This window comes from Saccopteryx bilineata, chromosome 3 (assembly GCF_036850765.1).
Source record: "Saccopteryx bilineata isolate mSacBil1 chromosome 3, mSacBil1_pri_phased_curated, whole genome shotgun sequence".
NCBI classification, from domain to species: domain Eukaryota; kingdom Metazoa; phylum Chordata; class Mammalia; order Chiroptera; family Emballonuridae; genus Saccopteryx; species Saccopteryx bilineata.
This window is the reverse complement of record NC_089492.1, coordinates 231496896-231512861: the sequence shown is the minus strand read 5'-3', so window position 1 is coordinate 231512861 and position 15966 is coordinate 231496896. Positions and strand designations below refer to the sequence as shown.

At 33.5% G+C, this 15966-nt stretch overlaps 1 protein-coding gene across 3 annotated transcripts in view; it reads left to right on the top strand.

Annotated features, from left to right (window-relative positions):
* LRRC7 (leucine rich repeat containing 7) overlaps positions 1-15966 on the top strand; it is a 598371-nt gene that overhangs the window by 319454 nt on the left and 262951 nt on the right. For all 3 annotated transcript variants that reach the window (XM_066268909.1, XM_066268907.1, XM_066268908.1), the window contains 2 exons: positions 2160-2238; positions 11557-11646. In XM_066268909.1, the coding sequence (XP_066125006.1) occupies positions 2160-2238; positions 11557-11646 (169 nt within the window). The remainder of the gene's footprint in view (positions 1-2159; positions 2239-11556; positions 11647-15966) is intronic.

The window sequence follows — 15966 nt, the reverse complement described above, 5'->3', positions numbered from 1 at the left end:
ATACATATATTTTTTTAACTTACTCCCCATCTGCAAGATCATTTATGTCAGCTTCTATATTGATTAGACATTGGGATATTCTTGCAGCACACTAATTCCTACCTCTTTGCTCTGTTTTCATAAGGAGGTGAATTTTACCAATTTACACCTTGAGCCAGCTCGTATTGACCTGGTTGTTAGTTTCTTTTTGACTGATACCCTCTGCTTCCATTCATTTCTAGTGATTCTAGATAACATTTATGCAGCCATTTCTGCCAATTGTTTTATTTGATTTATCTCTTTCAATCCTCACTGCAACTATGTGATGAAACCATTTATATAATCACTACTCTTTAGAACAAGAAACTAGGACTTGTCAAAGTTACTCAACCCATGAGTGATAAAGTAGGGATTCCATCTTAATCCAATAAATAAACTCTTCTCTGAAAAATTTTAAGTTTAAACTGTGAACAACATAATGCAATTTTAATGTAGTGGCATTTTTAACATAGCAAGAAATTCCATTTTCAGTAGAAAATAAGGAGACACAGTCTTTTCTTTAATATTGTGTTTTATTTGCTTCTGCTTTCATACCTCGGTTGATACATAATTTCAGGAAATAGCATTCTAAGGCAGTGTGGACAGATGTCATCAGGCACACCAGTGTGTGTTAAGTCCAGATTGGTTACTGAATAGAAAGTAGTAAAGTAAGAGAAGAAGATGCTTTACACCCTTCTTGGTTGCAGATATCCAAAATAAATATAAATACTCAGAAAAAATGATGAGGATAATTTAAGGATTAGCTTACTGACTTTTTTGCAATTATTATTGTCTAGTTAATAAGGGCACCTCTAGGTGTTACAGCTTTGCAAAAAGGAGAATTGTTCTTTCTCTTTCAATTCATACACAGTGGAGCTTCTAAAACTCCTTGGGTTCTTATTAAGAAGAAGGCAAAATACTTTAGCAATAATTTTAGAACAGCCTAGTTTCTAATGAACTTTCACATAAGGAAGAATGGTATGAGAAATGTCCCATACTCTTGAATAAATGACCTGTGTTGGTGTGGCTACCCTCCTGCTGCTTCACTGGGCTTCCAGGTCCTGTGGCCACAATGGTCCAGGTCAACTGAATATAGACAAGTGACGGGTTTTCATTCTTAAGTGTCCATCATCAAAAAGTTCAACTAAATCCTGCCACAAAATGCTTCTCATCCTTCTGTCAAATATGATGTAATTAGCAGGACTAGTATTTCATGAAAATTTTTTATATCCTTAATAACAGTTTCAAAAATGAAGAGTTAAGTACTATGGCAGACTTATCGGAATGGCTTCATAGAGCTGTTTTCTCATTTAACTTTTGCAGGGGCTACTATATTTGATTCATTTGTATCAATTAATTGAAAGATCCTCCACATCTTTTATTCCTGACTCATACTGAGGATGAGGCTCTGTGGCTTACTGATTCGCAGTAAGAAACACTTGTGTTTTCCTGTCACCTAGCCAACAGCACAGCTGTGGCAGCAGATGTACCGTTTGTGAAGGGCAATCATGTAGGCTGGCTCCCTCAGAGTCTCCAGAGAGGACCAGGAAGGGCTGCTCACCTCCTCACCTTTCAGGCAGAGGCAGAACTGCACTCCATGCCAGAAAAGAAAAAAATTGCATAAGATTTGTTACAGCCCAATATTAGTTTGGGAATATCTATTTGTTTTGTGATTTTTTTCTCAGGTATTTTTCAGGTGTATATGCTCAATCTTCCCCATCTTATAAAAAGAAGGGAGCAAAAATTTTATCTTCTGTATTCTTATATATACTGATTTCCCTTTTCTCCAAGAGTGGCATGATAATAACCAAATATACCCAAACTATTTTGATTTCTTTAGAAATGTATGGACACAAGATCTATCTTACACCAAATATATAACTGTCTTCAATTTTATATCCAATTTCTAATTATTACTATCATAAAATATTTAACATGCAAATTTGATTATTAAAATGTATGTATATATGTATATATGATGTACAAATATGTAACATTGGCTATTTTTATATAAATCATAATAATAATAGTTATATACTGTATATTTAATTAATTGTTTTTAATATTAGAATTATAGCTCAGAGAATTTTTACTGGAATATTTTCATGTTTTTTTGTTTGTTTGTTTGTTTTGCATTTTAGGTGTACAAGAATTCCCAGAAAACATAAAGTGCTGTAAGTGTTTAACAATTATTGAAGCCAGTGTCAATCCCATTTCTAAGTAAGTATGACTGATTTTATTTTATTTATCTTATATTTCCAATCGAATAATGTGCAAAAATAAAAGAAATTTACATAATAAGTGCATTTTAAATGCTGCACTTGAAATTCAATTCAATAAATTATGGGAAAAATATTCAAATCATAATAGTTCAACAAAAGATGATTAAAAGCAATGCTGAGTAACAATGAAGGCCTAATTGTTGCAAGATGGCATTATTTTGAAGCAAACAGTATCGTCATTATTCTGTAGTTCTCAGGCAACATTCCATTGAAGAGCACTGAAACTAAGGAAATGGTTATTAGTTATGATGATAATGAAAAATTAGCATCAAGGGTCTGATGAAAGTCCAAGAAACTGTGATTAGACATAGGGTATTTGTAGTTCATGTTTTTTTATTAGAGAAATACCATGGGAAAATGAGACCGAGCGTGTGACAAGTTGGCAAATTAGTGTAATAGTGATAGTGTACTGTTAATCAAATAGATTAGTGAATGAATTGGATGAGCCACGAACCTCAATGTTAAAGTCACTTAACAATGGAAGAGGACTTAAAATCTAGAAAAGCTGTTGACACTAGTAGTAATATTTGGAGGAGGTTGAGACAAACGAGTGAAATTGAGATGCAGGTAATGAGTTTCAGAGTAAGACAGGCCTTTTAATTCTACAAAATTGAAAGTAGGATTTGAGAAAACTTCCTCAGTATTTTGTCCACATGATGTTGGAGAAACTGAAGCCCATTGGAAAGTCATTTAATGAATGAAGTTGTTTTAGAAGACCAAACAAAGTTTATCAAAGAAAATTTGAAGGGGGACCTTCACTAATTAAGTTGAGGATAAGGAGTAATTAAGATGGTTTCTCTATGGATCATGAGAAGAGGCTATAGATGAAAATAGGAATGAAATAGAATGTAAGTGAAGGAGATTGAAGTTTAGAGGGAGATATTTATGCCAGCAATTTATTAGTGTTTTCATTATGCTCAGAATTTGGTATTATGAAGTTTTTTTTCTTATTTCTATTTAGCCAGTCTAGTAGGTGTGGTATCTCATGGCAGTATCTCATAGTAGCTTTACCTCACATTTTTAATGTTCAAGTAGCATCTTTCCATGTACTTATTTATTTACAATCTGTATTACTTCTTAAGTAAAGTCCAGATCTTTTGTTCATTTATATAAACATGTTTTTATGATTGATTTATTAGAATATTTTTATATTCTGCTAAAAGTCCTTTATCAGATATTTGTTTGCAAATAATCGCTCCTATTCTATGACTTATCTTTCCATTTTCTAGATAGTGACTCTCAAAGAGAAGTTTTTAGTTTTGAAAAAGTCCTAGTTATATAATTTTTAATGGCTTATGCTTCTTATTTTTATTTTAGGATTCTTTGCTAAATTCATAGTTATAAAAATTCCTCGTATGTTTTCCTCTGGAACTTTTAGAGTTGAGCTTTTACAGTTAGGTCTCTGATTCATTTAAAGCTGAATTTTAAATATGGACAAAGTATAAGGGTCATATGGTTTCCAATTGTTTCAGTATCATTTGTTGAGATTATTCTTTCTTGGTAAAATCACCTGAGTAAATCAGTTGAACATATGTGTTTGGTTCCATTTCTGAATTCTCTGCTTTGTACATTAATCTATATGCCATTTTCTTACATCAATTCAATACACTCTTAATTACTAAAGGTTTATAGTTTTCATACAATCAGGGAATATGAATGCTTCAAGTTTGTTCCTTTTTATGGAAATATTTGGGATATTCTGTGCCCTTAAGTTTTTCATACAAATTTTATAATCAGCTTGACAGTGTCTACAGAAATAAAACAAACTACTTCTGGAATTTCGATATGGAATACATTACATCTATCAGTCAATTTGGACAGAATTATTATCTTGGAAATATTGAGTTTCCCTATGCATTAGAATATTTCATCTCTATATTTAGGACTTTAAAATTCATTTTATTGATATTTTATAGATTTTATTCTATAAATCATGTACATGTTTTATTCATTTTATTGCAAGTATTTTATGTTTTTTGTGAAATGGCAAATAATTTTTTATCATTCAATTGTCTATTATTGCTCTATAGAAACATAATTGACTTTTTAATATAAACCTATGTCCTGCAACCTCACTATATTCACTTATTAGTTCTAGTAGATGTAAGTTTGAGATGATTTCTTAGATAGACTGACATGTAACCCATGAATGAAGACAGTTTTATTCTTTTCTATCCGCATGCCTTTATTTATTTATTTTTCTTACTTTATTGTACTGGCTAGGATGCCCTGTGCAGTGTTGAATAAAGGAGGTGAAAGAAACATCATTACCTTGTTTCCAGACTTAGGGGAAAGCATTCAGACTTTCACCATTCTGCGTGACTGTTACTTGTTTTTTCAAACATGTCTTTCATTAGGTAGAGGAAATTTTCAAAAATCAGTTTCTTACTTCTTTCTAAACCCTCCTCAGCTAGATCCTCAAAGTTCAGATTTCTACTTTTCATTCTATTCAAGGAAATCTAAGCTTTCTCCGTGATGCTTTTCAACAATTTTTCAGTCTGACTACTGCCAGGTTCCAAAGATACTTACTCCACATGGTTAGGCATTTATTATAACGGAATCCCAATTCCAGATATCAAATTCTGTGTTCATTTTCTAATGCTGCATAAGAAATTGCTAGAAGCTTAGTGGATCTAAACAACACATATTTATTATCTCTTTGTCTCTGTGGGTTGGGAATCTGGCCATGGTTTAGCTGAATTCCCTGCTTCAGAGTTTCATCAGGCTGTAGTCAAGGCATTAGTCAGATGAGTTCTCTCTCATCTGGAGGCTCAACTGAAGAAGAATTCACTTTCAAGCTCACTCAGGTTATTGGCAGAATTTCTGTGCTTGTTGTTATAAAATGAGAGCTCCAGCTTCTTGCTGGCTGTCAGTTGAAGGCCACTTTGGAATCCTAGAAGCTGGTACAGTTCCCAGCCATGTGACTCTCTCCATAGGCAATTCACAATTTAGCAGCTTGTTTCTTCAAGGCCAATAGCTGAATAGAGTGAATCTCCCAGTAGGGTAGAGTCATATAATTTGCAGTTATGGGAGTGACATCTCCTCATATTCACTGCATTTTGTTAATCAGAAGCAAGTCACAAGACCTACCACACTCAAAACAAGACAATTATACAAGGGCATGAACATCAAGAAGTAAAGGTCATGGGTGCTACCTTAGAACCTGTCCAGCACATCTTGATACCTGGTTTGCTGAGACTCTTTATTGCCACTCGATGCTGAGTTATTTCAGTTTTTTTTAAAGCATCTATTGACACAATTATATGATTTCTCTTTTTCAATTTAATGATATGTTGAATTACACAGATTGGTTTTTGAATGTCATTTAACTTTCTTTTCCAGGTATAAATTCTACTTGGTTATGATATTTTTTTGATGGGATCAGGAGGTCTCTCTGCAGGCTTTTCCTCTAAGAGCTGCTTGCATTCCCAAAAAGCTTTATTTTTATAGTGCAAAACAGAATTATTTTACAAAACAAAAGAAAGCTTAGATACAAAGTCACATTTCTGAGGCAACCCAAGAACTCTTGGTTATATTAATATTTTGTAAAGGATTTTTCATCTATGTTCATGAAGTTTATTAGTCTGGACATTCTTTTCTCGTAATGTCTTTGTCTGATTTTGGTATCAGGGTAAAACTGGCCTCATAAAAATTGTTGCGATATGTTCTTTTTTATTTTCTATGAAATGTTTTTATAGAATCAAAAATATTTTTTCTTTAAATATTGGTAGAATTTGCCAATGCAGCAATTATTAAAAATTGCTTTCAATCTGGGCTTGAAAGTTTCTCTGTGGGAAAGTTTTTAATTACAAATTTAATTTTCATAATAGCTATAGAGCTATTCCAATTACTCTATTTTTTTTCTTGAGTGTTTTGTGCATTGGTAGTTTGTGCTTTTCAATAAATAGCACATCTCATGTAACTTTTTAAATTTATTAACATTTCATTTATTATAATATTATTAGCCTTTTAATATCCATGGGTCTTCTAGTGGTACTTTCTCTTCTATTTCGGGTATCAATAATGTGTGTCTTCTTTCTTTTTCTTTGCTTTTTTTAAAATTTATCAATTTGACTAAAGATTTATTAATTTTTTTCTCTTTTTTAAAAAAAAGATTTGTGTTGCATTGATTGTTTTAATGTGATGCTGTTCTGTTCATTTTATTTGACCCAAATAATCTACAAAGAAGTAAGTCATCAAAACTTTGGAATACAAAAGTTATAGTTTTGAGTGTTTTCATCTTAGTTCTAGTTTTAGATGTGAACTTTATAGTATAGTATAGTCTAAATACCCTAACCAAGACATTGGTGAAAATTACCACAATGCAACTGAAAACAACTACTCAGTGAAAAAAAAAAACACATGGAACAACATTTATTGAGAACCTGTCATTTCTCAGGCTTTTACAATAGAAACACTATTTTACTTTCAACTTCATAGCAACCTTAACAAGTAGATAAATCTTATTCAGATACTGTTTTAAAGATCAAAACATATGAAGATTGTATTTCAGTCCTGTGTTTTACTATATTTCACCAATTGTGAAGAAGCATTTTGGTTTTGGTTTAAATTATATGACACATTTTAAAATTTTTGAAATATTCTTAATGTTCACAATAAGGAAATTAAAAATAAATTATAGCACATTTACTTTATGGGTACAAGTATTATGTAGGCTCTGTTTACTCAAGTCATCCCAGTTTACAACTTTTGATGTATCATGATTGATAATAGCTCCCTTTTGGCTCTCAAAAATGTCCTAGGTTGAATGATAGATTGTGTGGTTGCTCTGGTATACAACAAAATTAAAAGATAATTACAAAATAAAGGGAAATTTCATGATACAGTTGTGCATTGATATTAAAACAGTTAATTGGAAATTAGATTAGAAATACATGAACTGGTAATGATAGCTGTGTTAAGGTGGAATTATGAGCAGTATTTATTCTCTTTATGTTACAACCTTCTGTAATATTGTTATATTAATTTTATATATTTAAGTTGTTTAAATTTAAAGATTTAGATGTAAAGTATCTTTCCAGCAGAGTAAAAGATTTTACATTAGCTTCTTAATCACAACATTTAATTCCTGTAATTTAATTTGGTCCAACTATTCTAACAGAGATCAGTGCTTGTAATACATTTTTATTTAACTTCTAAAGTAAATGGAATTAGAAAAGAAAATGTTGAAACAAGCAGCCCATCTCAATTTGCCTATTCCAACAATAGTATTAACAAAAACATATAAATTAGTATTACATATTGAAATATCAGAATAAAAACAACACTACACCTTGTAAAAGTTCTATAATTGCTCCCATTTACTGAGTTTTTACTGTGGGGCAAGCCATCATTTGATCATTAGAATAACACTGAAGCGAATGTAAACATCACCATTTTAAAAATAAGAAAACTGAGTCTTTCAAAATTTTGCAAATGTCATCACAAATTGGAAAAACTGTGATTCAAACTCAGGTCTTTTTACATCAATACCCATGTACTCATCCACTAAACCATATGGTGTCTGGTTCTCTTATCCTTTCTTTGCTATAATTTAATTGCAACCTTTACATTAAAAATTAATAAAATTAAAGTTTTTTTTTTAGCATAGAGAGAATTACTTACCAAGATATATGTAAAACATTTATTCTTTGAATTTTTTTAATAAATCAGACAAATGTAGAAAACTGGCATTTATTTTAGGATAGTAAGATAATTTTATTATTGAGAGCCCTTTAACTCAGTATAAAATATTGGATTTCATTGACTAGCTTGGAGAAAGATAAAGCAACCCATGCTTGCCATCTTCATCACTGGGGGTTATCTGCTTTCTTGCTGCTCCTTGAATATTCCTCTGGAAATGGTAATATTGACAAATTGGGACACACACACACAGTCTACATAAGAAGCTAGAAATTTGTAACCATAAAATTAGAAATAAATAAAATTGACCATCTTCTTTAGCAGCCCTACTGTGTCTATGTGTTTTTCAAATAATATATTTCAATGTAAACACCAGATATTTGAGGAGATTATAAAATTCCTTGTCTTCAAAGAATTTATAATTTAGCTCAAGAATAGAAAATTCTCAACATTTGTACAAGAATAATTGGTATAAATATGTTGCTAAATCTAAGAATAGATTTCTCTATGGGGAAAGTAAGGAACGAGACATTAATTTTGAATCTAAGTGCCGAGGAGCCGTTCAATAAATTCTCGTTAAAGTGAATTGAAATAAAAGTACACAGTTAAATAAAACACGCTGAGTAATATATTCTTTAACTTTATATTTTTTAAAAAGAATGGTTCAATATAAAATGTCAATTCATCTTTGTTTATAACCAGGCAGGAAAAAAAATTACCTTACTTTATATTCTATTTTCTCATATAGTTTATTTTTGGCAGTCCAATTTTGCAATTGGCATCTGCACAATGTGGACGGCTCTTAAATCTTCAAAGAAGTGTAAGAGCCAGATTTTCTTTCAGTATAAGTTTTGCCAGAGAAGCAGCAATTAAATATATTTTTGATCAAAAAAGTACAATGTGTCCGTAAAGTCATAGTGCACTTTTGACCGGTCACAGGAAAGCAACAAAAGATGATAGAAATGTGAAATTTGCACCAAATAAAAGGAAAACCCTCCTAGTTTCTGTAGGATGATGCGGCAGCATGTGCACATGTGCAGATAATGACGTAACACCGTGTATACAGCAGAGCAGCCCACGGCCATGCCAGTCGAGATGTGGACAGTACAGAGGAAAGTTCAATGTGTTCTGTGGCTCACTAAATTCGACTCCATGACCAAAATGCAATGTGAATATCGGCGCGTTTGTAACAAAGTGCCACCAGATAGGAATAACATTACTTGGTGGGATAAGCAGTTGAAGGAAACCAGCAGTTTGGTGAAGAAACCCTGTTCTGGTAGGCCATCAGTCAGTGATGAGTCTGTAGAGGCTATACAGGATAGCTACCTAAGGAGCCCTAAAAAATCTGTGCATGAGCCTACATAGAACTGCACTGAATAGGTATGAAACTGGGAGAGTTTTCCTTTTATTTGGTGCAGACTTCACACTTTTATCGTCTTTTATTGCTTTCCTGTGACCGGTCAAAAGTGCACCATGACTTTACGGACACACTGTAGTACATATATTTGCAGAAAAGTAGACTAAGGGAAACTGGGTAATTCAAATTGAATCTATAACTAGAAAATTAGTATTTTAAACCCTAGTTACTTATTAATAGGTACAATGTTAAAGTAAATTATTACTTCAAAGCTTTTAACATTTTTCTCATTTTACATGTAATAATCTTTTTAAAAATGTCATAAGTGATTTCTTCTTTCAAATGAATATGGTAACCAAAAGAACATTAAAATAAGATAGTATTTAAATGTGAATTGAACTCTAAACATCTCTATCATTATCATAAAAACTATCGTAGTACAAGGATATGAGCTCTAATGTATTACAACAAAGGAAAATAGAGAGAAAAACAATGATTTCCCATAAATATTTTTTTAATCCTACAGGAAAAAGTTCAAACTTTTGAGTCAAATATTTAATACTCTCTACACCCTGTTTCCTACAGATATTCTCAGATCTTAACTCCTAATACTCTCATGCATAATATGTTTTCTGTAAAACTCATCTTCTCTTTGTCACCCATCCCAGGTGAATTCTCACCTCTGTGTTATGAAAACACTTACCCTTTCCTGCCTCCTTTCTCCTTTCATGAAGCCTATGTCTCTTTTAGAACAAATTAATGATAACCTTCTATGAAGCCATACACAAACAATCCAACTCCAAAATGCTAAGTGGAACAAGATCTTTACAGCAAAAATTATCAATATATAATTAAGATCTTAAAATGTATAAAGTATCCTACAAATTAATATTAAAAGGTTAATTGTGTTTAGTCTGTATTCCTCAACAGCAGATGTTTAGAAAAAAATTCAAGCAGTATATTTAGAAGACGGTCTCAGGAAATACTTGTAGAGGGTGTGTTATCAAGCTTCTTGTTAGTGTGGACCATTAGACCTTAGTCAGTCTCTCTGGGGAAGTCTGGCAAACAGTGTAAAATGCATTGACGGAGCTAAGCTGGTTTATAATCCTGTTAGTCATTAGGTGAGGGTGTCTCTGAGAGGCATTAATGTCATGTAACCAGGGATATAACTTAAATAATCTCTTGTACAAAAGGATATATGTTCAAAAATATTCACAGAAATGTGTATCATAGAAAACAAGACACTAGGAACAACTGTAATTTTCTTTAAGGGGTGAATAAAAAATGAATTGTGATATATTCATACAGTGGGATATTGTCTTATGGTGATCAGTCATCCATATCAAAATACAATTTTTAAAAGTGTCAAAATGTTCACAATACCCTGGCCATGTAGTTCAATTAGAGTGTCAGCCTAGAGAGTCTTGTCTAGACTGTAGATAAAGGCATTAAGATGTTTAAACAGCAATTTAATTATAGGAAAAAATTTCAACATCCTTCTAGGAAAAAATGTCCCGGAAAATCTTTGAGTTAAATCTTTTCGGTGAAAATGATTTAAATATTTAAAATAATTATTTTATCTAACTGGTAAAATTTCTTCAAGAGATATTTTCCTCAATTCTTTTAATAACTCCTAAAGCCTTTAGGATTCTTTTTATTATTGTTTTGATGTACTTGCCCAATTTCAGTGAACATGAATTAGATCAACTTGAATTATAACAGACATATATGATGAGCCTACTTTTAAGAAGTTATTGGTTAAGGGGACAAAATCCTCCTTTCTTTTCACATTGAGCAGCTTTAGTCATTGTAACAAATTGTAGACAAGTTTTAATGATTAAGTAAGTGAAAGAGTAAGTAGATCCTTGCCTGAGATATATCTGAGTATTATTCTGTTGAGAAAGAACATTAAATTTATCATTTAAAAACAAGGCATATAACTTGATATTTCCATTTAAAAAATCTTGCTGGTGTGGATAAAGTTAGAGCAATAGAGAATGATGTTGCTGACTTTGGCAGTGACATAAATCTCAGCACAGTAGAGCAGAGTGGAGGTGGGCAAATGCCATTTATTTTAATAGCAGGCAAAATTTTCAAGCTGTAACAACATGCTCAATAAATTCTTCCATTACTGTAATACCAAAAGAGAGTTGGAAAATGTATTACATTCCTGTGTTTCTCCCTTAGAGATATATATTTTTGTTCTGTTTCTATGGCAACACTGATGCAGTAACTAAACCTTTAACTTTTTTCTAGACTCCCTGATGGTTTCACACAGCTTCTAAACTTGACCCAACTCTACCTGAATGACGCTTTTCTTGAATTTCTTCCAGCAAATTTTGGAAGGTAAGAATAAGAAATCTGAATGATTCCATTTTATTTCACTTTAGGTAAATACATATTTTACAGAACCAGTAAGTGAAACTTTAAAAGTGACCCTTATGATAAAATTGAAACAACTTTACCTTAAAAAATATTTTGCAAAAAGTAAAGTAAAATTAGATCACTAATCAAATAAATTTAATGAGTTAGATATAAAAAAATTAAAATGTCTAGAAAAAGTACACATGAATATGGCTCTTGTGTTGAAAGATACTCTCATAACATATGTCATGAATGGATAAATAAATGTGAGTACATAAATACTTTTAAAATATAATAACATCAGATTTTTAACCGTTAAGCAAAAACAATAAACTAGGGAAATATTTCCACCATGTATGCAAAGGAAATTATGTCCTTCACTATGAAGAATGCTTACATATGAGTATGAAGACAAATCTCATTAGAAAAAAATGGGTAAGTGACAAGTACAAGCTGTTCATAATAAAGTACAAATGGCCAATGAATGTATAAAAAATGTTTATCCTCACAAATAGTAAAAATAATACAAATTATTCAATAATACAGATGCCTTCATGTTGTAAAATATTATAGAAACTGTTTCTAGAGAATGAGGAAAGAGACAACTTCACATACTGTTAATGGAATTATAGAATGATATGAACTTCATGTAGGGTAGTGTGATAAAAAGTTTAAAAATATTTACAACCACTGCTTCTGTAACTCATTTCTATAAATGGATCATATCATCATCAAAAATCACTCTAGAGGCCCTGGCCGGTTGGCTTAGCGGTAGAGCATCGGCCTGGCGTGCAGGAGTCCCAGGTTCGATTCCCGACCAGAGGAGAACACAGGAGAGGCGCCCATTTGCTTCTCCACCCCTCCCCCTCTCCTTTCTCTCTGTCTCTCTCTTCCCGCAGCAAGGCTCCATTGGAGCAAAGATGGCCCGGGCACTGGGGATGGCTCTGTGGCCTCTGCCTCATGCACTAGAATGGCTCTGGACGCAACAGAGCGACGCCCCAGAGGGGCAAAGCATCGCCCCCTGGTGGGCATGCCGGGTGGATCCTGGTCGAGTGCATGCGGGAGTCTGTCTGGCTGCCTCCCCGTTTCCAGCTTTGGAAAAATGAAAAAAAATAAAATAAAAATAAAAAAACCATAAAGAAAATCACACTAGAAAATGGATAAAGATATTTAATACACCATTATTTCCAATATGAAAGAAGTAGAAGCACACATTCATCTAGGAGATTGGATTAATATATTATGGTGCATCCATATAACAGTATGTAGAGTTATGTAATGTGTAGGAAAGTGTTTCTAATTCCTATCAGTTATATTTAGGAAAATATTATAACAAAATATATAAACTCTATGCCCAATATGAACATAAATATGCATAAAATTAAAAAAAACTGATTGCTTGGAAATGAAATTAGGGAAATTTTTATTTTCATCTTTATATTTACAATATTTTACAGGCATTCTGCAATAACCCTTTTCTCCTTCAGTTTTCTTGACATAAACTGACATACAACATTGTATAAGTTTAAGGTACACAGCATAATGACTTGACTTGCATTATTTGTGCAATGATTACCACAATAAGTTTAGTTGACAGTACCTCATATAAATACAGAAAAAGTTTTTTTCTTAATGATAAGAACTTTAATATTACATCTCTACTAACTTTAAAATATAATATAAACACAGCAGTATTAACTATAGTCATCATGTTCTATATTATATCCCAGTAATTATTTATTTCATAACTGGAAGTTTTTACCTGTAAACCACCTTCATCTAATTCCCCCACATCCCACCCCCACCTCTGGCAACCACAAATCTCCTTTACTATGAGTTTGTGTTGTGTTGTGTGTATGTGTATGTGTGTTTGTGTGTTTTAGATTCTATAAATAAGTAAATCCATGCTGTATTTCTCTATCAAGCTAATATCACTTAGCATAATGCCTCACGGTCCATCTATTTGTCACAGATGGATTTTCCCTTCTTCTTTATGGCTGAATAGTATTTCATTATCTATATTTACATTATTTTACCCATTGCTTGTTGTTGAAGACTTATAGTGTTTTCATGCCTTGGATATAGCAAATATCAAAAATATATATTAAAAATTAAGACAATTTAAGTTTATTATTACTGCATTTTCTGAGTGATCATCTTTGAGAATGTTCAAATAATAGACTAAGTATAACTTGACACCTATCTTTTGGCAGAAGCTGGTGCAGATACTAAGAACACTGGAATAATGATGTTCCTTAATATGTAGCAGCCCCCAATTGCATATGGAGAGTATATCAACATTTCCTAAATTCCCTTACTTTAGTAGTCGTATACTTGGACAGTTTTTAAAATTCACAGCTCTTCAAAAGACCCTTTACTGCCCTGGCCATTTGGCTCAGTGGTAGAGCACCGGCCCAGCATGTGGATGTACGGGGTTACATTTCTTGTCAGGATACACAGGAGAAGCACCCATCTGCTTCTCCACACCTCCCCCACTCACTTCTCTCTCTCTCTCTTTCTTTCTCTCTCTCTCTCTCTCTCTCTCTCTCTCTTCTCCTCTCCTGCAGCCATGGCTCAATTGGCACTGAGGATAGCACCATGGCCTCTGCTTCAGGCACTAAAAAATGGCTTTAGTTGCAATGGTGCAAGGCCCCAGATGGGCAGAGCATTGCTCCCTAGTGGGCTTGCCAAGTGGATCCTGGTCAGTGCACTGCAGGAGTCTGTCTCTGCCTCCCCTCCTCTCACTAAATAAAAAATTATAATATAATATAAAAACCCTTTATCTAGCTTCTGTTCATTCATCTAAATGACCATTGTCTTTCAGGTAGTGTCCACAGAACTACAAATGTGCTTTTGATATGAAAGTAGAAAATGTTTAATTTTCAACCAAAGACACACTTTTTGCATTAAATTTTTATTAATCCTCTTTTAGCAAGCCTACTATAAGGGAAAAGATTGACAAATAGAAAACACTTGGAATTAGAATTTAATTTTGGGCCCTGGCCAGTTGGCTCAGTGGTAGAGCATCGGTCTGGTGTGCAGAAGTCCTGGATTCGATTCCCGGCCAGGGCACACAGGAGAAGCGCCCATCTGCTTCTCCACCCCTCCCCCTCTCCTTCCTCTCTGTCTCTCTCTTCCTCTCCCACAGCCAAGGCTCCATTGGAGCAAAGATGACCTGGGGGCTGGGGATGGCTCCTTGGCCTCTGCCCCAGGCGCTAGAGTGGCTCTGGTCGCGGCAGAGCGACGCCCCCTGGTGGGCAGAGCGTCGCCCCCTGGTGGGCGTGCCGGGTGGATCCCAGTCGGGCGCATGCGGAAGTCTGTCTGACTGTCTCTCCCCGTTTCTAGCTTCAGAAAAATACATTAAAAAAAAAAAGAATTTAATTTTGTATAAAATGTATGTCAAAATATGCTCTATTTTATATTGTAAACTAAAAAAGGTTTTAACTTTTAGCTGGATTGTTTGTCAAAAGGATTCTTGAAATCCCTTTCAAAATGTGAGTTGGTATTCCTAGAAGCCAAAACATGTCACAAAATATCACCACACTAGTACAAATGTTGAGAAGATTTGAGACATATAAATTTTTTCCCTTCTTTTCCAAGTGAAAGGAGGGGAGATAGAAATACAGACTTCTGCATGTGCCCTGACCAGGAGTCACCCAGTAACCTCCTAAATCTCTGCCCATCTGGGGTTCATGTTCACAACCAAGCTAGTTTTAGCACCTGAGATGAAGGCTCCATAGAGCCATCCTCAGAGCAGGGGGCGACATGCTCAAACCAATTGAGTCATGGCTATGGGAAAGAAAAAGAGACAGAGAGGAGAGGTAAGAGTGGAGAAGCAGATGCTCACTTCTCCTGTGTACCCTGACCAGAAATTGAACCAGGACATTCACACGCTGGGCTGGCATTCTAACACTGAGCCAACCAGTCAGGGCCAAAACATATAAATATTTAAAAAATCTATTTTATTAACAATATACTCATGCACTGAAGAACTAAATCATTTTGTTTCATATAAAGATTAAAATTAAATTAGAAACTAAATAGGAGTCAAAACTCAAAAGAAAGAAGAGACCTAGATTAGTACCCAAAGTACAGTAAATATGGGCAATTGTAGGTGAAAACGTTCAAATAGTGAATTATTCCCCAAACACTAAGAATTCATAGAATCCAATTAATGTGTTCTAAAGTAGACTCAGCTGAGTACATTTTAAGACTCAGTTATAGACATTAGTAACAATAGTGCATCTCAGACTGCAGACCATAACAAGTACACTGCCCACAAAAGTTAGGGGATCAGGGAAC